Source organism: Salvelinus sp. IW2-2015, linkage group LG26 (assembly GCF_002910315.2).
Source record: "Salvelinus sp. IW2-2015 linkage group LG26, ASM291031v2, whole genome shotgun sequence".
NCBI classification, from domain to species: domain Eukaryota; kingdom Metazoa; phylum Chordata; class Actinopteri; order Salmoniformes; family Salmonidae; genus Salvelinus; species Salvelinus sp. IW2-2015.
In genome coordinates this window covers 11556408-11581919 of record NC_036866.1, presented here as the reverse complement: position 1 = coordinate 11581919, position 25512 = coordinate 11556408, and the positions used below count along the sequence as shown (strand labels likewise).

The window sequence follows — 25512 nt, the reverse complement described above, 5'->3', positions numbered from 1 at the left end:
CTTTTTTATGGCGGTTTTGGAGCAGTGGCTTCTTCCTTGCTGAGCGGCCTTTCAGGTTATGTCGATATAGTACTCGTTTTACTGTGGATATAGATACTTTTGTACCTGTTTCCTCCAGCATCTTCACAAGGTCCTTTGCTGTTGTTCTGGGATTGATTTGCACTTTTTGCACCAAAGTACGTTCATCTCTAGGAGACAGAACGCGTCTCCTTCCTGAGCCGTGTGACGGCTGTGTGGTCCCATGATGTTTATACTTGCGTACTATTGTTTGTACAGATGAACGTGGTACCTTCAGGCGTTTGGAAATTGCTCCCAAGGATGAACCAGACTTGTGGAGGTCTACAATTTTTTTTCTGAGGTTTTGGTTGATTTCTTGTGATTTTCCCATGATGTCAAGCAAAGAGGCACTGAGTTTGAAGGTAGGCCTTGAAATACATCCATATGTACACCTCCAATTGACTCAAATTATGTCAAATAGCCTATCAGAAGCTTCTAAAGACATGACATCATTTTTCTGGAATTTTCCAAGCTGTTTAAAGGCACAGTCAACTTAGTGTATGTACACTTCTGACCCACTGGAATTGTGATACAGTGAAATAATCTGTCTGTAACAATTGTTGTAAAAAGGACTTGTGTCGTGCACAAAGTAGATGTCCTAACCGACTTGCCAAAACTATAGTTTGTTAAAAATAAATTTGTGGAGTGGTTGAAAATGAATTTTAATGACTCCAACCTAAGTGTATGTCAACTTCCGTCTTCAACGGTATTAGGGCATAATTAGCAAAACAACAATGATGATAGTGAGAGTTTATCATAGAATCCCATAACACATCAGTAAAAAAAAGATATAATATTCTTTTAAGTATTGTCCGATGGTGCTATTACCRTCTATGACAAAAAAGACAGCTTTATAGGTGCAGTAATACATTGAAAATACTTTGGAAAATTCACAGTAAGTTGGATGAATTGACAAGTCTGTGGTGAGTCTGCAACTTTTTCAAACAGCTGTTCTCTGTTAGTCTGGCAGAAAATACATTTTGAGTTTCCTTTTAAATCAAATGCTGCAACAATATACATTTTGTGTGAAGGAATTGATTTCCTTCATATTGTAATAGTCTAAAAAATATCACTGAAATTAAAATAATTAAATGTTATCCCTTGCGCATATTCAATTACATTAGGATAAATAATGTTAATATCTGTAGAAAGTCTCAGAAAAATCTAAATGCTAAATTATTTTCCATCAGAAATGATTAATTCTACCTAGCCCTATATATGACATATTGTCATTTTACAATGTGCAGTATACAGGGGTGATTGGAGTAAAAAAAGTTTTACCATACACAAACCAGTTAATGGGGACCCAATCTCCCCAATACCATATTAAATATACATGCAGTCATTATCAAAACATAATGCCACAATGGACATGTACACCCCATGTAGTAGCTCATCTCTTTGACTTAGAATTACAAAAAAACATTCATGATAAAATAGACAATTCATGCTCTTTTTAAATTCCCAGAGGCCTATTTAGTGCAGTCTGTGACCATTTTCCCCCTCGAACTTTAGACAAAGAAGATGGTCTTGGATCAATTGTGCCAACAAAGACAAAACTATGTGGGGTGACATCAGACCATTCTCCTTCTGCTGCTCTGCATGTACACACAGTGACGGAAAGCCAAGCTGCCTTCTCCAACAGCCACTGAGACAAAAATAGGTTACTTTAGTGGCCTCTTCGCTCTGTTCCCCTGTCCTCTTCCAACCCCTACTGTGTGAGAAGGAGGTCGCCTGGCTTCCATTCTCTCTCTGTACGAGGCTTACGCCATAGAACACTCTGTTTGACTGACCCAAACATGTTTAGCAGCTCCAATCCAAAACTAAAACAGATATTTTCTTCCTCAGTTAATCAAGATGTCACACACTGAGGGTGCCATACAATTCAGAGATTGGATTTTGATATGTACCACTCCTCAAGACCCATTCTCAAGGAACAAGAGCCTCACGTTGTTTGACCTGCTAGCACTTCTGTGAAAGAAGTTGTTGATATCAGTGTGTGTGCTGTCTGGAGTGTTTATGTGTGTATGCAGTCTGGAGTTAGTCTCAGGACAATCATCATTTTAGTCAATTAAGACTAAATCACTTTCAGTTGAGTTGATTGAGTGTTAATGTTCACGTCTTTTCAAATTAAATAGCATGACAGATTGTCTTACGCATCCTCAGCTGAAAGCGTACTCCAGCCAGAGCCAGGACATATCAACCATGACCCCACAACCCACAGTGTGGACAGAGGCTCTCCACTGTAACTGCAGTTACCACAGACAGAAATATAGTGTTCCCCGTCTTCGGGGAGGTGGCCCTTGTTTTCTTTTTCTCCAGGTGTTGAAATAACCTGACCATCATAACTAGATGAATGATTATGTTTTTCAGGGTCATAGGCATAGTGATTCACACCGCCACAACCTTCAACTACTATTATGGGAGACATGGCATGTCCATTCACAAATACTGAGAGAATGACTGGTTAATTGGCCCATAACATTCATGACAAATTAGACAATTGAATTAATTTGAAAAATACACAAACCTTAATTTGCAGAGTTAAATGTGACCGTGAGTGAGCACTCTAGAAAATGTATTTTGTGAAAGGATCTGGAGGGGACTTCATTATTAGATTCATGGCTAACAGCAAGGTACAAAATATTAAAACTACTCTTACAAAAAGTTAAATAATGAGTAACAAAATTAACACATGGACAGTCTGAGTTATCTGCATTACAAACTTAACTAGCGTGTACAGGGTTTGCATTTTTACAGGAATACTGAGGAAGTATTTGTTGCCTTGGTTACGGCATCCAAACTTTGAGATAAGGATCAAAATCAAAAAGTTGCCATAAAGGGCAATTAGTGTCTAGTGGAATCGTTGTTCCAGTTGCTTCATAAAAGTTCATCTTAAAAAACAACATAAAAAATCAAGTAACACTTGTGTCTCGCTGCCTTCCACCATAACTCTGTTAACTTGAGCAGTCCTTGCAGTCCTTTTGGGAAAATGCTTGCTTGTTAATTTACATTTGCAAGGCCTTTCTTGACATTCTGAGTCATAGGGTCCTTTCTGGATGGTGGCACACAAAATATGCATCAATTTCCAATCCTTCACATTACTAGTAGAAAAGGAACTCAAAATAGAGACCAAGAACCATTCTAATATAAAGGTTGCTGGTGCTGGAAATCTTAGATATATCAGGAGTCATAACTGTGCATTTCTCGGTGCCATCACTGCAATCCTGTCGCATGGACAAAGGCATTAGCATGGACCCAAAATCCCAGTCATGCCTGGAAACACAGTGTCAATATCCCATCACATGGGCTGCCAGGTTTTGTCCATGGACTGGATGTGTTCCTTGGCTTTCATCCTCAGCGCTGTGATGCTGGAGCTCCTCTGGTCCACGTCCTCCATTGGATACTTATCGGTGAAGGGACCGGAACACTGGTACGGAGGAGGTGCCATGGATTGCATCCCCTGGCCCATGGGTGGAGGGCTGTTGAGGAAGCTGTGGCTGGGGTAGCCTCCCTGCAGTCCCTGGCCTGTGCCCATGAAGCCTGGGATGCTGTGAACTGGGGTGGTGCTGGACAGAGGGGAGGTCAGCCAAGGGTCCAATGGGAGGGAGTTGCTCATGGGCCCCATATTGCTGTGCATGGGCGGCCGGTTAAATGAGAGCATGGGTGAGTCGTGCAACTTCATGGTGGTGGCGTCAAGCTTCTCCTGGCGCCTCCATTTGGCTCTGCGGTTCTGAAACCACACCTAGAAGAAGGTAGAGGGTTTGGATTTATAGGGTAGAGTATTTACAGCACAGAGCATTTCAACTGATGCCAAATGGGATTAGTTTAGTGCTAATATTAGCATTATCAAGCTACCTATTTTGGAGGCTTGGTATCAAATAAATTAATAAACTATTATTGAATTGTTCTGAGACCAGTTAGGGTTGCAAAATTCTGTGAACTTTCAATAAATTCTCAGTTTTTTCTGAAATCCCGGGTTGGAATCAGGAAGGAGTAAGCAGGAAATCCCAAATCCTCCAACCAGGATTTCTGGAAAACCAGGGAATTTATTGAAAGTTCCTGAAATATTGCAACCCTAAGAGACCTTCAATTGCCCTGGCCTACATGTTTATCCTCCACCCTCGGCTTAATCTACTTGATGATCCTTGCCCTAGAGAACCTGGGACCCGATCCATTGTCAGCAAGGCTTGGACAGTGACACTTGAACGTTTGGCACCTACTGGAGCCTSTGAGCACCTATGGGCTTGGTAATCTGCTGATGTGGAGCATCTTAGAGGCCTTAAGTAAAATGTCCTATCATTACTCAGCAGCAGAAGACCATAATGTCAATGGGGCCTGTGTGCACAACAGCTATAGTTATATTTAAAGCATGAGGTATTTAACCTGTACAGGCCAATCTTAAATCATTTCAACCTGCTTTAATACTTTGCCCTTAGACTCTACTATAAGACTTTACCCTCTGCCATGCTAAGACAAGCTTCTAATGTCTATCCTCAGAAAACCGGAGACCTGAGCCATTGGGGACACGACATGGCTTTCTTTGTCACTTGTATTTATAGTGCAACGTATGCTGTGAGTGACCCCGAAGCTCCTGACGATCTAGAAATCTGCCCTAAAGTCCTGTCATCACTCATGATTATTATCTAAAGATTGAAAAAATGTATTTCTGACCCAGTGATGTTTTTTATTCGAAAACATAAGCAATTTATCCACTGTATTCAGCTCTAAACAACTTAACTAGGGGAAAAATTCACATTGGACCAAGGTTGTACCTGATCAGATTTGTACGAATGTGAGCTCACTACTGACTGCTGTTGTCACAATGATTTGCTAGAAAGTCAGAGGAGTTGACCAGAGCACAGCACAGTAACAGTAACAATGGTGGTGGACAAACCTACCTGAACTCTGACTTCAGGGAGGTTAACCTTCATGGCCAGCTCCTCACGGCTGTACACATCAGGGTAGTGGGACTTCTCAAAGGCACGCTCCAGCTCGTGCAGCTGGTAGGTGGTAAAGGTGGTGCGGTTGCGTCGGTGCTTCTTCTTGGGCCGCTCTTCCTCGCAGGGCTCTGGACTCTTCCCACCGTTGCTGTCCACATTCTTCCTCAGCTCACTCATGTCCCCATCACACTTATCTGAGTACAGTCCTGAATCTGTAGAGCCGATAGGGAGAAAGAAGAGATTCACATATGCTTAATCCATTAACAAAGTTACTTTGACTCCTTTTGATTTACCCAAACAAGCTTGTTTGACTTTCTCTGTAAATGTAAGTTGTTATTTTTTTAAGCTTTACCCAGTTAAGTATCCTTAGCTTGTTAGCCAACTGTTGGCTTTAGGCTCCCCTATTATCAGCCATATGTTATGTCTAATCAACATGTCTGTCTTGGCTAGACAGAGATTTTTCACAATTTCTGTAATCACGTGTGAGTGAATGGCCAATGGAAATGACCATTCAATGAAAGGTCTAGCTGTTGAAGGGTTAGGGTTGGACAAAAGCTGAAAACATGGGATATTCAAATGAGCTCCACAACCCATTAATAACTTGACCAGTGTATGTTCTGACAACTTTCCAGTAGAGCACACATTGATTTGACACCTGCAACAATAGGCTACTGTAGGTCATTGAAGCTGAAGTTGACAAAAGGAGGTTGACCAATATACTTCAATGTGACACTTAAAAACACCCCTTAGCAAATTGATGGAGATTAAAATTGTCTGTGGTAGACCTATAGGCTGGTATCTAGGTTAGCAGTAGCACAGTACAGAAAACCAGTGGAGAAGATGAAGAGGCAATCCCAGGTTCCTGTAAATCTAAAGAAATGGATATCATCTGATATGGATATGTTGTAGTTTATAACGAGTTATGTCAGATTACTGCATGTTGCACGTGTCAAAGCAGTGTGTCTTACTCTATGCATGCAAAGACAAGTTGATTATCCTTCAGCCTTGTAACAAAGCATACTTGCACAGCATACAGATGTAGGATCTTAATTTGAGCCAGTTTGCTGCAGCATGAAAGTAATCCTGCCGCAATAGGAAATGTGAATTGTTATGTGGATTATAATTAATGGACATTTTTGTAAGGGTTGATGTATTTTTGTAAGGGAAAATCAAGTTTGACATTTCTTAGTGGAAATTACAAACTTCAGAATTATTTTTAAACCTCAAACACACTACAAGTTTGACATTTCCTGTATTGCATTTCCTGCAACAGGGTGATAAAATGAAGATCCTACATCTGTACGTGGCACTGACTTGCTAAGGTCTTCACTGCAGATTTCCCTCTTCAGAGGGAAACAGATGCACCCTGTTATTTCCTCTGATGGCGTCCACGTATACGTAACTCTAATCTACGCAGGACATTCATTTGTATCAGTTTCATAATCAGGAGAATACTGTAAACATTACAAGGAAATGGGTAAAGCCGTAACATGCTGTCAATGTGCTGAATAGTCAAAGGGTAATTAGTCAAAGGGTAATCAAATTAAAATCGGGCACAAAGATGACCATCAGATCAGTTGCCCCCTCTACGCATCTGCCATCATAGCAGTGATCTATGCATTAGTCCTGTACTGTATAATACATTATCAGTAAACTAATTATCTATTGGGACACTTCAAACACATCAATTCTGTAATTTTCCCCAGACATAAAAGTAAGAGTGTGTCAGTTTGGGTTAATATTGTGGGTGATATTCATTATCAGTTCCCATTGACCACATAACTTTATAACTACCCATTTGGCACATGGAGGGAAAGGGATTCTTTGGGGGCTTCGTTTTACAATACTTAGCCAAAACTTTCTTGCACCTTCACCTAACCAAATATGGCTAGCCCCAGCCCAGTTCAAACCCATGACCCAGTAGGAACCAACTGTAAACCCACTAGTGGATTCCGACCATTATCAAATCCTGCTAAATGAATCTTCATATCAAACCAGTGCCTGATAGAATCTGGACAGAAAGCCAAGCAAAACCTTAAATTAACAGACAGGGGCAGCTAGAAGTATTTTGGGGTCCATTGATCTTTCACTCATTAACAGCCTATGACAATGCCCATAGTGACACAATGGAGAGGTCAGGCTGGGTTCAGTGACCAGCTCACTGCCTGTCAGCCTGTTGGAACCACCCGTCTAAAGACCTTGACATGTTAACAGTCCAGCAGTAAACCTCAATGTGGAGGGAACAAAGTGATGCAATGTAGTACGAAGTGCCCATTCAGACGGAACAGGGGTGACTAACAAGTTAGTTATGTGTTAAGGACATGTAAATTAGTACTGAATACCAAGTGCTCAGTTGGTAGGGCATCTCACTTGCATCTCCAGGTTTGTGGATTCGATTCCCACGGGGACCAATACGAAAGAGCACGAAAGTATATGCACTCAGTACTGTAAGTCGCTCTAGATAAGGGCATCTGCTAAATGACTAAAATGTAAATGTAGTGTAAATTAAACATTAATGATAATATTTTATAGTCAATTGGTACAACCATATTAAAAGACATGAGTCATGACAAATACTGATTTGTGCTGCATGTTTCACCAAACTTTCGTTTTTTTGATCCCATAGAACCAGAATATCAAAACTGGCAGAGATAAAAAGACGTCCCACATTTCATGCAGAGATAAAATGTTAATAAAATGTAACTGCACTACTGTACAATATCATGTGTCCAACAGAAGATTAGGGGAATTCCACAAGGGAATAGGATTTGGGACGAAACACCCTCACCATCTTGTTTTGGTGTTTATCTCTCAATATCAGCATGATTTCACAGTTTTTACAAGGTACAGCAACATGTCATGTACAATACCCCTATAGAGATACAATATAATGTGAGAGAATCAGACTGTCTGCAGGGCTACAACTCATGCAGCCATTGAGGTCATCGTTGCCTCAACGCATTGATGCAATGGAAATAATAAAATCTTAATGACTTAAGTAAATCATTACATCACTAAAAGAGAAGTGTGCAAGTTCAGGCGTCCTCCTACGCACTTTATGGTCCACTAATGAGAAATTAAAGGTTAGAATTAAAGGTTCGGTTTTGGTTTTTCCATTGGTTGGACGTTAGCGCGTTGGACTTGCCAATTGGTGTCACTTCGTTAGTCAGTATGTGATACACCTGCGCTGATCTCATTAATCAGAAAGTGTTGTGATATTTAAGAGCAGCTGGCCCAGTGCTCCAGTTGGCTTGAGTGATGTGGAACCTTTAGTTGGCTCTCCCTAAATTGATTCCAAAAAAACGATCCTATATCTGATCTTCGCTGTTTTAATTTTGCTCTACTTTTTGGATTGCTTCCCATGGGTGGGTATAATTTATGGAACGTTCCAACAGGAATCTGTTCCAAAAACTTCGTAAATAACAAGGATGCCAACAAACAACGCATACAAAGTAACATGATCAATTCACCTAGCTAACTAGCTGCCGAATAGGCCTCAACTCACCACATAGCTTATTCTTCATTTTTCGTTTTTGTTTAACCTTTATTTAACTAAGCAAGTCAGTTAAGAACAAATTCATATTTACAATGACGGTCTAGGAACAGTGGGTTAACTGCCTTGTTCAGGGTCAGAATGACAGATTGTTACCATGCCAGCTCAGGGATTCAATCTAGCAACCTTTCGCTTACTGGCCCAATGCTCTAACCACTAGCCTACCTGCCGCCCCATTAATGTTTGTCCATAGGCTACCAGAGTGAGGACAGACATTTTTCTGAATAAACGTGGTGAGTGAAAAACTTAACAGAATTGCCCACTCCCTACCTGGTATTTTATTCTGCCACTATACAACTTTGTATGCRTTGTTTGTTGGCAACCTTGCTATTTACAAAGTTTTTGGAACAGATTCCTGTTGGAACGTTCCACAAATTATACCCACCCGCTTCCCATCTTCAAATTTGGTGTGGGTTTTAATTTTGTTTGCCTCTTGGGCAAATTTTGTGGCCGCTCATGGTGGGTGTCTTTCAGGTCCCATTTGTTGCTAATCAACTTTCAAACCTCTCCTAGAACTCCACCTGTTTTGTTGTGGTTGTTTTTTGTTAGTTCCCCCATGTGTTTGAGCGGGAACAAAAACAGCTGCACTCAAATTAGTATGTTTGGTATGGTTACACAAGACAGAAAAAACTAAAGTAGAACATCTAGCAACCCCAAACGGGTTCCATGTTCGAATATCATCTGACAACTTTAGTATTTTTGCAACTACTTACACTTTTTTTTTGTTATTTTGCAACTACTTAATAATTCCTGTTTGAGATAGGGGGCAGCATTTTCACGTTCGGATGAAAAGCGTGCCCAGAGTAAACTTCCTGCTACTCAGGCCCAGAAGATAATATATGCATAGTATTAGTGGATTTCGATAGAAAACACTCCGAAGTTTCTAAAACTGTTTGAATGATGTCTGTGAGTATAACAGAACTCATATGGCAGACGAAAACCTGAGAAAAATCCAACCAGGAAGTGGGAAATCTGAGGTTTGTAGTTTTTCAACTCATTGCCTTTCTAATATACAGTGTCTACGGGGTCATATTGCACTTCCTAAGGCTTCCACTAGATGTCAACAGTCTTTAGAACCTTGTTTGAGGCTTCTACTGCGAATGGGGAGAGAATGAGAGCTGTTTCAACCAGATGTCTGGCAGAATGCCATGAGCTGGTCACGCGCATGGCCGTGAGAGAAACCTGCGTTCCATTGCATTGCATCTAAAGACAAAGGAATTCTCCGGTTGAAACATTATTGAAGATTTATGTTAAAAACATCCTAAAGATTGATTCTATACATCGTTTGACATGTTTCTACGAACTGTTATATAACATTTTGGACTTTTCGTCTGAACTTTCGCCTGGACTTGCCTCGTGAGTTTGGATTGTGAACTAAACGCGCTAACAAAAAGGAGGTATTTGGACATAAATTATGGACTTTATCRAACAAAACATAAMTGTATTGTGTAACATGAAGTCCTATGAGTGCCATCTGATGAAGATCATCAAAGGTTAGTGATTCATTTTATCTCTATTTCTGCTTTTTGTGACTCCTCTATTTGGCTGGAAAATGTCTGTATGTTTTTTTGTGACTAGGCTCTGACCTAACATAATCATATGGTGTGCTTTCGCTGTAAAGCCTTTTTGAAATAGGACACGATGGGTATATTAACAAGAAGTTAAGCTTTAATTTGGTGTATTGCACTTTGTGAATGTATGAAAGTTAAATATTTCAAAAAAATATTTTTGAATTTCGCGCTCTGCCTTTTCAGCGGATGTGGAACCCCTAGCCGTAAGAAGTTTTAACATGTCGGCTCTTCCCCTAACCGTAACCCTAGTGTTGCCATCTCTCACGCCACACCTCTTATTTCTCACGCATTGAAAAGAGTACTGCTTTCATTTTCTAATAAATTCAGTGCGTTCTTTCAACTGTACCTCCAAAGCGTTTTGAAATCGGAGCATATACCCCTACAATTCTACATCACGAGCATTATAACCGCAGCAGCTTCTCCCAAGATAGACATAATTTTCCTGCCACCGCACTGAACCGCGGCAGACTGAAGTGTCTGATTGGTTTAGTAAGGGTCCGGGACCAAGGGGATGTGATGCTTGTTTGCAAATAAAACACCCTCACAGTTAGAGTGGAGCAGGCAGCCACGGCAGACTGGATAGGCACATTCGTTCTAATCTAGGCCTACTTAACCAAGTTTATGAACTMAATTTTCAAAAGAGCAGCATGGCAACTTGTAGTGTGGTTTTTACACAATTGTCAACATTATTTCTGTCACTCCTGTACCAGAATGCTTTCTTTTGACAGCATGTGATACTAGAGATTTAATCCACCAGTTACATGAGCCCAGATCCATAGGCTATATTATTCAACTTGTTTGGTCGGTCATTGGCAATTTAGCACTAGGTTCATTAGGCTGTAACATCGAAAAGGCAGCATTCAGCATGAATTTGACCAGATTTGTCTGACTATGAACATGATTTTTCCCAAACAGATTGCGAACCCAAATGTGTAATTGATTCTCGTAGGCGGACAATACGTTGAAAGATAATTTGGGTTGGATGTAAGGGCAGACTTTGGCTACGTCATATTGTCTTCAGGAGATTTTCTTTTTAATTCATTTGGTCTTTCACAATAGCTGATGTAAGTCATTAGAACAATTCCGATCCCCTATAATGGGCTAACATATAATAACTAGTGTGAAAGAACAATACTGTTATTCCCCATACTGGTATTATTTTATTTGTATTAAGAAAATCTATTTGGAGATGGCAATGCATTCTTGTAAAATTTGAAGGAGAGTCGCACACTTTAGGAGGTCAGATGCAATAATTTAATAACCTAATATTCAACGTTTCGACAGACAAGCTGTCTTCATCAGGGTATATATATAATGCATTATTGTAAGCATTTATGGACAGTATTGAATATAGACTACATAAAATGAGAAAAGGCTATTTTGAAATACCCCTTGCCTCAAATATCCTGTTTTGTCATTTTAGTATTGTGCATCAGCTGCTAGACAGAAATGGAAGGCATAAATGCAAAAGATCTTGCCTATGTAAGATGTTGGCAAGGTTTTACAAGCCTCAACCACCCAAAGATTGATATTCACTCGATTTTTCTTGAATGTGGGGTAATTTGTAAAAATCAAATATCACATGAACATATTCAATCCCAGAGGATTTGGGAAACATAAATCATGGGTGGCTTAAGGTTAGGAGTTAGGTTAAAGGGCTATGGTTAGGGTTACAGAGCTGCCAACTTTTGAAGATAGCTTGGAGTGAAATTTACTATCGTGAATGTCAGTGGCTCCATCCCCTAGTCTGGGGGTCCACTTGGTTTGAAGATACTTTGAGATTATTTGGGCATGATTTCGAGTATGCTAATTGAGGGACATTGATTTACATTGGTTTTGTTAGAAAATGCTAATATTAACAGGTGGTGGCAGTGGCTAACCATAGGATGGATTGCAGTCTCTCCTAGTCCACAAGAAACAAACAAACAAACAATTCATCCCTTTAAAATAGAGGTAGCTCTCCAAGAGGTTAACCCATTAACCTAACTCCTAACCTTACCTAGCTAATGTTAGGTACCTAGCTAACGTTAGCCAATTGGAATTCGGAACATATACGTTTTGCAAATTCGTAACATATACGAATTGTAATTCGTAATATGTATGAAATGGATGATGGACATCCACAAAATATTACATACAATACAAAACATATCATACTAATTGGAGTATACCAGATTTACATCTACTATATTATGTCTACCCCTGAGTCCAGGTTGGAATAATATGAGCAATATCTCTCATGCCATCTTCCCCTATCCATATTGTAGGTGTAAATGTTTTTATAAATGTATTGTGTGTTATTATAATGCCTATGACAGACATTTTCCCCTTGGGCTGATGGTAAATGCATTTATCCTGCATTAGCTGCTTTCTACATTCAACATGTTCCTATCAGACGGGGCTTGATAACTTATGAAGACCAGCAAATTTGTCAGTGTGTTATGGCCTTATACATTCTGAGCCATGCGTAAATGCCACAGAATCAGAACTGTGATGTACAGTTTGCCCAGTGGAGTGTTTATCTCACTACGGGGAGACTCACCATGGTAGGACTCCTGTTCTGAGAGGTGCCCATAGGGGTGTGACAGGTCCTGCTTCCCAGGGTCCCCCAGGCCATCCACGCCCACTTTGTGTGGTCCTGGACCCTCAGAGGGGGTGAGCAGGGGGTCCTGGTCTTTGCTGAAGCCCAGGATGACATCAATGCTGTGGACGCGGCCGCCCATCGCCGCCCCCCCTCCTTTCACCATCTCGTGGAAGTTACTGGGCGAGAGGCAGCTGTCATCCACCGCACTCATGGTATCCAATGATAAATGCATTCGAACGTTCGGACGCTTTCTCTATACTTTAGCAGGGAAAAGTAGACTTGGCTCAGCTTCGTGAAGGAACAGGTCCAAGGATGAGTTTTAAAGTGATGTCCTCCACAAGTTCTCTGCACATGCAAAACACAGTCCAAGTCATCACATGATCAGAAGCCAGTCTGCCGTTTAGTAGAGCCACATGAAAATATTCCAACACTCTCACAACCACATGATAATAATATATAATTATTTGATTAACATAGTCTATTCAATATCAACAAAATATCAGAAACAAAATGGTTTTGAAACTCTGAGCAATAGTTAAAGGGGTATATGGTATGTGTGTTTATCAAAATATGTATCGATCACTGGAGTTGATCTTTTAATGAGACATTATTCAATTAATCAAGAGCAGATCATGAAAGTAAACTCATTATCAAGCATATTGAATGAGATTGATGAGATTGATAGACGTGTGATTGATGTGATAAACTTTACTGTATTATGGATCCTTATACGAAAACGGTGTCTTTCCTGTCCCACCACCAAGAAAAACACTTAAAAATGTCAGATAATGACATAAAATATGTTTTTGTTAATTGTTATTTGTTAACAAAACATATGTAAGACAAATATATTCCAAACAATGTTTTTTTAAACAGTATACCATAGAACATGGCAATTTGATGATTAATTTGGTAATTTCATGTAAAGCCTTCATGTCACGCTGGTATAAAGGATTTGGAGACAGGCGCAGGAATACGCAATAGGGTTTTTAATACACCCAAAACAAACACGTATACAAAAACACTGGGCTGTACCCAAACAAAAGAGCGAGTGTAAAGCTTGTTGAACGACACGGGACGATACCTGTAATTCACAATATACAGTTGAAGTCGGAAGTTTACCTACACCTTAGCCAAATATATTTAAACTCAGTTTTTCACAATTCCTGACATTTAATCKTAGTAAAAATCCCTGTCTTCGGTCAGTTAGGATCACCACTTTATTTTAAGAATGAGAAATGTCAGAATAATAGTAGARAGAATTATTTCTTTCAGCTTTTATTTCTTTCATCACATTCCCAGTGGGTCAGAAGTTTACATACACTCAATTAGCATTTGGTAGCATTGCCTTTATATTGTTTAACTTCGGTCAAATGTTTCGGTTAGCCTTCCACAAGTTTCCTACAATAAGTTGGGTGAATTTTGGCCCATTCCTCCTGACAAAGCTGGTGTAACTGAGTCAGGTTTGTAGGCCTCCTTGCTCGCACACGCTTTTTCAGTTCTGCCCACAAATTTATGGGATTGAGGTCAGTGCTTTGTGATGGCCACTCCAATACATTTACTTTGTTGTCCTTAAGCCATTTTGCCACAACTTTGGAAGTATGCTTGTGGTCATTGTCCATTTGGAAGACCCATTTGCGACCAAGCTTTAACGTCCTGACTGATGTCTTGAGATGTTGCTTCAATATATCCAAGGCTTTCGACTCTGTCAATCACCACATTCTTATTGGCAGACTCAACTCACATTCTTATTGGCAGACTTGGTTTTTCAAATGATTGACTCGCCTGGTTCACCAACTACTTCTCTGATAGAGTTCAGTGTGTCAAATCGGAGGGCCTGTTGTCCGGACCTCTTGCAGTCTCTATGGGGGGGCCACAGGGTTCAATTCTCGGGCCGACTCTCTTCTCTGTATACATCAATGATGTCGCTCTCGCTGCTGGTGATTCTCGGATGCACCTCTACGCAGACGACACCATTCTGTATACTTCTGGCCCTTCCTTGGACACTGTGTTAACTAACCTCCAGACGAGCTTCAATGCCATACAACACTCCTTCCGTGGCCTCCAACTGCTCTTAAATGCAAGTAAAACTAAGTGCATGTTCTTCAACCGATCACTGCCCGCACCTGCTCGCCCGTCCAGCATCACTACTCTGGATGGTTCTGACTTAGAATATGTTGACAACTACAAATACCTAGGTGTCTGGCTAGACTGTAAACTCTCATTCCAGACTCACATAAAGCATCTCCAATCCAAAATTAAATCTAGAATCGGCTTCCTATTTCGCAACAAAGCATCATTCACTCATGCTGCCAAACATACCCTCGTAAAACTGACCATCCTACCGATCCTCGACTTCGGTGATGTCATTTATAAAATAGCCTCCAACACTCTACTCAACAAATTGGATGCAGTTTATCACAGTGCCATCCGTTTTGTCACCAAAGCCCCATATATTACCCACCACTGCGACCTGTACGCTCTCGTTGGCTGGCCATCGCTTCATACTCGTCGCCAAACCCACTGGCTCCAGGTCATCTACAAGTCTCTGCTCGGTAAAGCCCCGCCTTATCTCAGCTCACTGGTCACCATAGCAGCACCCACCCATAGCACGCGCTCCAGCAGGTATATCTCACTGGTCACCCCCAAAGCCAATTCCTCCTTTGGCCACCTCTCCTTCCAGTTCTCTGCTGCCAATGACTGGAACGAACTGCAAAAATCTCTGAAGCTGGAGACTCTTACCTCCCTCACTAGCTTTAAGCACCAGCTGTTAGAGCAGCTCACAGATCACTGCACCTGTACATAGCTCATCTGTAATTAGCCCATCCAACCTACCGCATCCCCATACTGTATTTATTTATTTTTAATTGCTATATTGTAATTACTTTGCCTCCATGGCCAATTTATTGCCTTACCTCTCTTATCCTACCTCATTTGCACATGCTGTATACAGATTTTTCTACTGTATTTTTGATTGTATGTTTGTTTATTCCATGTGTAACTCTGTGCTGTTGTATGTGTCGAACTGCTTTGCTTTATCTTGGCCAGGTTGTAGTTGCAAATGAGAAATTGTTCTCAACTAGCCTTCCTGGTTAAATAAAGGTGAAATAAAAAATAATAATAAATATCCACATAATTTTCCATCCTCATGATGTCATCTATTTTGTGAAGTGCACCAGTCCCTCCTGCCGAAAAGCACCCCCATAACATGATGCTGCCACCCCCGTGCTCCACGGTTGGAGTGGTTTTCTTCGGCTTGCAAGCGTCCCCCTTTTTCCTCCAAACATAACGATGGTCATTATGGCCAAACAGTTCTATTTTTATTTCATCAGACCAGAGGACATTTCTCCAAAAAGTATGATCTTTGTCTCCATGTGCAGTTGCAAACCGTAGTGTGGCTTTTTTTAATGGCGGTTTTGGGGCAGTCTCCTCTGAACAGTTGATGTTGAGATGTTTCTGTTACTTGAACTTTGTGAAGCATTTATTTGGGCTGTAATATGAGGTGCTTCGATCACACCAACAGCGTCATTGCATTTTGGTACACCAGAATTACATTAATTTCCAATGAAACGCTGCGTTTGCCTTCAGCATTGCGTTGCAGAGGCAGTTGCAGTGCGTTCTGTGTGGTGCATATGTTGGATTTATAGAACGTATGCGTCAAACTGTATGCGTTGACGGCTTGACAGAAACGGTAGCAGAAGGTGAATGTTGAACTTTTGTTGCATACATATCCAGATGATGCTGCATACTATTCTGCACAATGACGCTGTCGGTGTGTTCGAAGCGTAATGAACTTATCCTCTGCAGCAGTGGTAACTCTGGGTCTTCCTTTCCTGTGGCATTCCTCATGAGAGCCAGTTTAATCATAGCGCATGAGGGTTTTTGCAACTGCACTTGAAGACACTTTCAACGTTTTTGAAATGTTCAGTATTGACTGACCTTCATGTCTTAAAGTAATGATGGACTGTCATTTATCTCTGCTTATTTAAGCTATTCTTCTCATAACATGGACTTGGTCTTTTACCAAATAGGGCTACTTTCTGTATACCACCCCTACCTTGTCACAACACAATTGATTGGCTCAAACGCATTAAGAAGGAAAGAAAGTCCACAAATTAACTTTTAACAAGGCACATCTGTTAATTAAAATGCATTCCAGGTGACTACCTCAACACTTTTTTGGTTACTACATGACTCCATATGTATTATTTCATAGTTTTGAAGTCTTCACTATTATTCTACAATGTAGAAAATAGTACAAATAAAGAAAAACCCTTGAATGTGTCCAAACTTTTGACGGGTACTGTATATATATWTWTTTTAATTGGCTGGTCAAAAGGACACCATTGTTGTAGAACCACCCAGTATTACTGTTAATGTCAAATCACGTCTATTCCAGTTGCTCTCTGAAATATCTTATTTAGGCCTGAAATATCTTATTCGGCAAAATATGGGTATAATGAACCATATATCATTTTTTTATTACCATAAATGGCTTTGTACAGTAGAGATAAGAGACTATTTACTGATTAAATATGCAAAAACGTAAATGGCCCAAATGTGAAATTGAATTAGGCTTTACATATTAGAAATGTGCATAGTTATATTGTATTCAATATATATATAGTTGAATGACATCCAAGAGCACATGTTTAGAGTTTATTTAAGCACTAGTATCATTACTGTAGTAAAATATACAAATTAGCCTACAATGCAAAGTTCTTCAATGCACAATCTTTGTCTTTATTTTTCACTGATACTGTAAAACAATTCTATACTCTGTGGAAAAGAAGCGTCGTTTCCAATGCTAACAACATTCTCACTGTCTGTGTCCATTTCATAAGATTTAAATGTCATGTAGAGACATTCTGTATGGCGAATATTATTTAAAATGTTAATCTTAATTTTATAGTAGGCTAAATGTCACAACAAAGGAAAGAGTCATTTCGGTTTGAACCTACCTCTGAAGAAATTACATGCGTTTAGCACTAGCACGGACTGTCAAAATTCCACCTGTTTCCTCCAACACTGCACTCTTCAATTACTGAGGCGGCTCATGCCGTCGTCCTGTACACTGCACACCAAAGCCGCGCAAGTCTCACCCCCGGTCTATTCTTGGCTACCTTGCATCTTCTCTATATTCTCTCTTCACAAACAGTGTGCATAACATGCTGACACAAAAAGTGTGTGCATAAAACAAGCTTGACAACTAATGTGGTTTTGTTGCAGGCTATAACTTAGTCTTTCCAAAGCTCAGAGAGAGTAGTTCTGGTGGTGCTGGTGAATGAAAATAAAACGAGGGGATTAAAGAGGTTTATTAATTGGAATCCTTCCCCTTTAAGAATGATTGACAGTTGTTTTCTAGTCAAGTAATTGCACTAAATGTAGCTTACATTCACCCCACAGGAGGAGGCCAGAGCTAATGAAGCCATGACAAGACTTTCTTTCAGAAATCTATTGTTTTAAAGACAAAGGTCTGACTGAAAGTTTTCACTAATCCCCTCATTATTAGACTACATAAAAAGTCTGGTAGACAATTTATACATGGTGCACAAGAGTGGGGGAGAGAGGCATCTGAAAACATGAGGCTTCTAATGTTGACACTATTTTTTACCATTTTGAATTTGAAAAAGTAAAATATGAATTTCTAATATTATTAAAATATCAAAACATCATATGTCAGTCAAAGTATGCAGTTACAATTTATTTCAGATGTATTTAAACTACATGCAAAGTGACAGAAGATATCATCAACATTATTTATTTCACATCATCATTTCTTTGTCAAATAGCAAATAACAGTAAACAACAAGTAATCATTAAGGATTTAAACGATTTGTGTCAATTGGCTTGGACTAATTGTTGCAAGTGTTCATTCCACGTAGATTAAATCACTGTGAAACATAGATCAAATTATTTGGTTTATATTGCTAGACCCTCCCTAGCCACACCAAGTGCTATTTTCATGTGAAAATGCACCTTATGTTTTTTGTTGGTGACCCCATAGAGACAGGACGCAACATTGTACCTGTCCAGTTATGGTGTCTGTGAGAGAGCATGGGCAGTGCCATTGAGGCCATCTCCATTTTGAAGTAGTCAATTTTAACTTCAAGACGCTCTCTTGATTTGTTTTATGTTGCCAGCCTTGAAGAAATAAAAAGCAGTTCAGGACAAATGCCTCTGACCAAATCAGTTGTTCTCCGTCTGCCATATTGTCATTGTATTGATCTGTATAGGGGAAAACAAGCCGTTTTTGGCTTCAAAATCTCAATTGAATGCACCATCAGAGTCCAAAATAAAATGTAAAGGTAATTTGGTTTGGATATGTTTAAACTGTAGATATTTAATATTGAACCTACTTATGAGTTATTACAGTGCCAAAGTGTGCCACCTGCCAAACCCCAATGGACAGTTAGTTAAATTAATTAACAGATTTTCACCATGTTGGTCTGATTCTTGTTGAGTCAGAGTACATGGCAAGTGTGGACATAAATTAATTAAGAGTGCAACTGTCTTACCTTGTCATAGTCGACAACTAAAGACCTCTCACTCGATTGTTTTTGTTTTTGTTATAGAAGACTTTGTATTGCTTCAAATATTTGTTTACACTATGCCGGCTAATGGAATTTCCTTGTGCACTACCAAGTACTATTTTCTTTTCTTTGGGCAGTCCCACTCCTTATATATTTTATTGTTTATTGGGTAAACAATGACCGGGCTCAAACTCATGCTGGTAGCAGTACATGTGTTCTGGAGGCAGCGGTCTAGACCACTAGACCCCCCCAGGCTGCACCAAGTGCTGTTTTGATGTGAAAATGCCAGAATGCACCTTATGTTTTTGTTGGTGACCCCATAGAGATAGTTAGAGGACACAACATTGTATATGTCCAATTTTGGAGTCTGTGAGAGAGCATGGGCAGCGCCATTGAGGCCATCTCCATTTTGAAGTAGTCAATTTTCTTATGGTTCATGAGAAGAAGGTTTTCCAGAATTTTCAAGATGGAGGAAAATCTATTCTGACTGACCTTATGGGTCCATGAAGCAAACTTTGTTCAGCATGAGAAAGACACCCACATACAATGTTTCAAGTCTCTAGGTCAAACTGGGAGACAGATATGAGGGTTTAAGTGAGACTGCTTATTACAGCGCCCCCTATAGGCCAATTATTTTTGACCAAGTTACTCATGGCCTCTAGTTTCTGTGTGCCAAATTAGAAAAAAAGAATTAATTCAGACAATAACAGTAGGTTTTACAGCGTTGCTGTGAACCCCCAAATATGATGGTTGGGAGATCTATTCAAGAGGAGTGACCTCGGGCATGTTTAACAGCTCATTTTTTTATTCTTATTTTATTTGCACCTTATTAACCAGGTGGCTAGTGAGACAAGTTCCATTGCAACGCACCTGGCCAAGATAAAGCAAGAAGTGGAACAGACAAACAGAGTTACACATGGAGTAAACAATAAACAAGTAATAACATGGTAGAAAAAAGAGAAATCTAATATACAATGTGTGCAAAAGGCATGAGGTAGGCATAAATCGAATATTACAATTTAGCAGATTAACATGGAGTGATAAATCATAGATGATATGTCAAGAAGAGATACTGGTGTGCAAAAGAGCAGAAAAGTAATAAATAAGCAGTATGGGGGTGAGGTAGGTAAATTGGGTGGTAGTTACAGATGACTATGTACAGCTGCAGCGATCGGTTAGCTGCTCGGATAGCAGATTAAAAGTTGTTGAGGGAGATAAGTCTCAACTTCAGAGATTTGTGCATTTGTTCCAGTCGCAGGCAGCAGAGAACTGGAAGAAAAGGCGTCCAAATGAGGTTTGGCTTAGGGATGATCAGTGAGATACACCTGCTGGAGCGCGTGCTGCGGGTGGGTGTAGCCATCGTGACCAGTGAACTGAGATAAGGCGGCACTTATACTAGCATAGCCTTGTAGATGACCTGAGCCAGTGGGTCTGACGACGAACATGTAAGGGCCACCGACTAGGGCATACAGGTCGCAGTGTGGTCGTATAAGGTGCTTTTAACAAAACGAATGGCACTGTGATAACTGCATCCAGTTTCTGAGTAGAGTATGGAAGCTATTTGTAGATGACACGCGAAGTCGAGGATCGGTAGGATAGTCAGTTTTACTAGGGTAAGTTTGGCGGCGTGAGTGAAGGAGGATTTGTTGCGGAATAGAAAGCCGATTCTTGATTTGATTTGGATTGGAGATGTTTGATATGAGTAGGAGAGTTTGCAGTCTAGCCAGACACCTAGGTACTATAGATGTCCACATATTCTAGGTCAGAGCGTCCAGGGTGGTGACTAGTCGGGTGCGGTGGCAGGCACGAACGGTTAGCATGCATTTGGTTACTAGCGTTAAGAGCAGTTGGAGCCACGGAAGGAGTGTGTATGGCATTGAAAGCTCGTTTGGAGGTAAGATAGCACAGTGTCCAGAAGGCCGAAAGTATATAGAATGGTGCGTCGCGTAGAGGTGGATCAGGGAATCGCCAGCAAGAGCAACATATTGATGTATACAGAGAAAAGAGTCGGCCCGAGAATTGACCCTGTGGTACCCCATAGAGACTGCAGAGGACGGACAACATGCCCTCCGATTTGACACACTGAACTGCTCTGCAAAGTAGTGGTGAACCAGGCAAGGCAGTCATTAGAAAACCGAGGCTACTGAGTCTGCCGATAAGAATGGTGATTGACAGAGTCGAAAGCCTTGGCCAGGTCGATGAAGACGGCTGCATAGAATGTTTTTCGATGGCGTTATAATATCGTTAGTACTTGAGCGTGGCTGAGGTGACCGTGACCGGCTCGGAACCGGATTGCACAGCGGAGAAGGTACGGTGGGATTCGAGATGGTCAGTGACTGTTTGTTGACTTGGCTTTCGAAGCCTTAGATAGGCAGGCAGGATGGATAAGTCTTAAAAGTTTGGTCCAGGGTCTCCCCTTTGAAGAGGGGATGACCGCGGCAGCTTCCAATCCTTGGGGATCTCAGATAATACGAAGGAGAGTTGAACAGGCTGGTATAAGGGGTGTGACAATGGCGCGGACAGTTCAGAAATAGGGGTCAGATTGTCAAGCCCAGCTGATTTAGTGGGTCCAGGTTTTGCAGCTCTTTCAGACATCTGCTATCTGGATTGGTAAAGGAGACTGGGAGGCTTGGGCGATAGCAGCGGGGGGGGCGGGCTGTTGCCAAGGTGGAGTCGCCAGAGGAAGGCATGGCCAGATTGAAAATGCTTGTTGAAGTCTCGATTATCACGGATTTATGGTGGTGACCGTGTTACTAGCCAGTGCAGTGGGAGCTGGGAGAGGTGCTCTTCTCCATGGACTTTACAGTATCCAGAACTTTTGGGATTAGAGCACAGGATGCAAACTGCTTGAAAAGTCGGCCTTGCTTCCTGACTGACTGCGTGTATTGGTTCCTGATTCCTGAACAGTTGCATATCGCGGGGCTCTTCGATGCTATTGCAGTTCGCCACAGGATGTTTTTGTGCTGTGCAGGGCAGTCAGGTCTGGAGTGAACAAGGCTATCTGTTTGGTCTGCATTTTTTGAACGGAGCATGCTGTCTAATATGGTGAGGAAGTAACATTAAAGAATGACCAGGCATCCTCAACTGACGGATGAGGTCAATACCTTCCAGGGTACCCGGGCAGGTCGATTAGAAAGGCGCTCGCAGAAGTGTTTTAGGGAGCGTTGGACAGTGATGAGGGGTGGTCGTTTGACGCGCTCGTGCGGATACAGGCAATGAGGCAGTGATCGCTGAGATCTTGATTGAAGACAGCAGAGGTGTATTGGAGGGCAGGTTGGTCAGGATAATCTATTAGGGTGCCATGTTTACGGATTAGGGTTGTACCTGGTGGGTTCCTTGATGATTTGTGTGAGATTGAGGGCATCAAGCTTGGATTGTAGGACTGCCGGGTGTTAAGCATCCAGTTAGGTCACCTAACAGAAAAAACTGAAGCTAGATGGGGAGCGATCAACACAGATGGTGTCCAGGCAAGCGTGGAGCTGAGGGGGTCGGTAGCAGGCGGCAACAGTGAGAGACTTATTTCTGGAGAGATTAATTTTTAAAATTAGAAGTTCGAACTGTTTGGGCATAGACCTGGAAAGTATAACAGAACTTTGCAGCTATCTCTGCAGTAGATTGCAACTCCTCCCCTTTGGCAGTTCTATCTTGACGGAAAGTGTTATAGTTGGGTATGGAAATCTCAGAATTTTTGGTGGCCTTCCTAAGCAGGATCGGACACGGCAAGGACATCAGGTTGCAGTGTGCAAAGCGGTGAGTAAGGCAAACTTAGGAGGAGGCTCTGAGTGTGACATGCATGAGGCAAGCTTTTCGATCACAGAAGTCAACAAATGAGGTGTCTGGGGCATGCAGGCCTGGGTTTACCTCCATCACCGAAGGAACAGAGATAGAAAATAGCAAGAAAAAAAACTGACGAATACAAAAAAAAATGGGCGTGAAAAAATAAATGTGCAGACAGGGTATGGTGGGCGCGGGTACAGGGAGGCAAGCCCAGGCACTGGTATGATAAAGAGGTTGTATCTCTGGACATGCTGGTCTAATGGGTGAGGTCACCGCATGTGTGGGGGGTGGACAAAGGAGGTATCAGAGGTACGGAGAGTGAACTACAGGGTCCATTGAAACACAAAACAATGATAATGAAACTAGCCGAAAACAGAATGCAAGGCATATTGATATTATGAGAGAGCATACAATAAGGCATAAAGTGATTGCAGGTCTTGATTGGGAGAGCTAGCTAAAACAACAGGTAAGATAAAGCACATAACAGGGTGCTATGAACACGCAACAAGGTAAAATGGCGACGACTAGGCAGAGAGGGCGGATTAACTACAACAGACCTGAGTTAAAGCACAGAGCCGACAGATAAAACACAAAAACAGAATGAGTACCGTGAATTAATGGACAGTCAAGCATGCATCAGCTATGTAGCCAAGTGATCATAGTGTCCAGGGGGCAGCCGTAGATGGAGCAGGGAGGCCTCCACTAAGCTAGCACGCGGCGTTTAAAGTTAGTAGCCCGGGGGGTGGTCTGCTCAGACGGAGGGGGTCTGCTCAGACGTGGTCGTGTCGACAGAGAATCCAAGCCGGATGGCGAAAGAGAGGTTGTGAATTGTAGAATTGTGTTTGCTAACTGGTGCTAGCTTCGTGGCAGTGGCGCTAGCTGCGCTAGCTGCAAGCTAGCTGTGAGGATCAGAAGTAGTGGTTCAGGGATTACGGCAGGAATCCGGCGTTGTTGTCGAGAGACAGTCCGATGCTGGTAAATTGGTGAGTAATATCCAGGCTAATGACAGGGCTGGTGTCTGTGCAGAAGGTAAAAGCTACTAGCAGCGGCAAAAAAATGGCTAAATTAGCTTGTAGCTGATTTAGACCAGTTGTGATGGATTGGCAGGGCTCTGTGTCGGCAAAAAAAGGTCCAGTCCAATTGGCAAAAGAGGTATTGTAGCCCAAGAATTCGCTGGTAGACCTCTTCGGCTAGCCGGCAGATGGGCCTAGCTCGAGGCTAGCTCAAGGCTAACTGGTGCTTGCTTCGGGACAGAGGTGTTAGCCAGTAGTAGCCACTCGGTTGCAGCTAGCTAGCTGTGATGATACGGTGTAATTGTCCAGAGCTTGCGTCAGGAATCCGGTGATGTGGTAGAGAAAAAGCAGTCCTATATGCTCTGGGTTGATATCGCGCTTGCAGACTGGCAGGTATTGGCCCGGTATTGAAGCTGGCTGTGTCCGAGTTGAGGGTGAAGACCGCAGCAGTGGCTAACTGACTACTAGCTAGTAGCTAGTTATCTGGCTAGCTTCTGATTGGGGTTACGGTTCTAAAGTATAAAAAATAGCAGGTCCGTACCACATTGGGTGAGGCGGAATGTAGGAATGTATATTCAGTTCCTAGATGGAAAGTGAAATTAAAATATATACGAAATGTATACGAAAAATACGAAGACTATTTACACGGGACAAGACAAGACAAMACACGTCCGACTGCTACGCCATCTTGGATGTAGGATTAAGGATTTAACCTGACTTTTGTCAATTGGCTTGGACTAATTGTTGCAAGTGTTCAATTACATGATCATATCATGGCCAATCCATGTAGATTAAATCACTGTGACACAAAGATCAAATAAATCACATTTCTTCACATAAAGCCACTTTCGGTGGTTACTTAAAATAAAATGTGTAATCGCAGTGATAATGAAAAAGTATTCCAAATTTAGATTTTTATATGACTAAACTAAAAAGTCTATACAATACATTTAAACAAAAACAATGAAAGGACTTACTGTAGTAACATAATTAATCTTGGTCCATCTGTAACTTTAAACAAATACACATGTACCGTTTAATGAGGCTAAGGTCTTCGCTGGAGATTTCCTCTGTGTCACGTTCCTGACCTTATTTCCTTTGTTCTGTATTGTTTAGTTGGTCAGGACGTGAGCTGGGTGGGCATTCTATGTTATGTGTTTCTATGTTGGGTTCATTGTCAACTAGCCTGATATGGTTCTCAATCAGGGGCAGGTGTTTTATGTTTCCTCTGATTGAGAACCATATTAAGGTAGGCTGTTCTCACTGTTTGTTTGTGGGTGATTGTTGCTGTGTCTGTTTCACCACACGGTTTCGTTTCGTTTTGTACCTACCTACCTACCTACCTACCTACCTACCTACCTACCTACCTACCTACCTACCTACCTACCTACCTATCTATCTATCTATTCGTGCGTTCATGTTTTATGTGTTCTCAAGTTCAGGTCTGTTAACGTCGTTTATTATTTTGTAGTTTGTTCAAG

The 25512-nt window shown here is 41.3% G+C and overlaps 1 protein-coding gene across 2 annotated transcripts; it reads right to left on the bottom strand.

The window, feature by feature from the left end:
• Positions 1–703: 703 nt before the first annotated feature.
• LOC111952110 (retinal homeobox protein Rx1-like) lies at positions 704–25084 on the bottom strand. Of its 2 annotated transcripts, none has more exons than XM_023970600.1 (4): positions 25009–25084; positions 12667–13053; positions 4959–5212; positions 704–3802 (listed from the first exon to the last, which is right to left on the bottom strand). In XM_023970600.1, exons 2-4 carry the CDS (start codon positions 12938–12940, stop codon positions 3359–3361), a joined length of 972 nt encoding a protein of 323 aa, XP_023826368.1. In that variant the 5' UTR covers positions 12941–13053; positions 25009–25084; the 3' UTR covers positions 704–3358. The 2 variants fall into 2 exon arrangements, with proteins under 2 accessions (XP_023826368.1, XP_023826367.1); XM_023970599.2 differs by lacking the exon at positions 25009–25084 and adding an exon at positions 17670–17973.
• Positions 25085–25512: the final 428 nt, after the last annotated feature.

What these genes read in the sequence shown, in the direction of transcription:
- LOC111952110 (XM_023970600.1), bottom strand. Translation starts at nt 12,940, where the DNA reads ATGCATTTATCATTGGATACCATGAGTGCGGTGGATGACAGCTGCCTC. An exon ending in AGAACAGGAGTCCTACCATG is followed by an intron (nt 5,213 to 12,666) that starts GTGAGTCTCCCC and finishes TCGGCTCTACAG; the next exon opens with ATTCAGGACTGTACTCAGAT. An exon ending in TCCCTGAAGTCAGAGTTCAG is followed by an intron (nt 3,803 to 4,958) that starts GTAGGTTTGTCC and finishes ACCTTCTTCTAG; the next exon opens with GTGTGGTTTCAGAACCGCAG.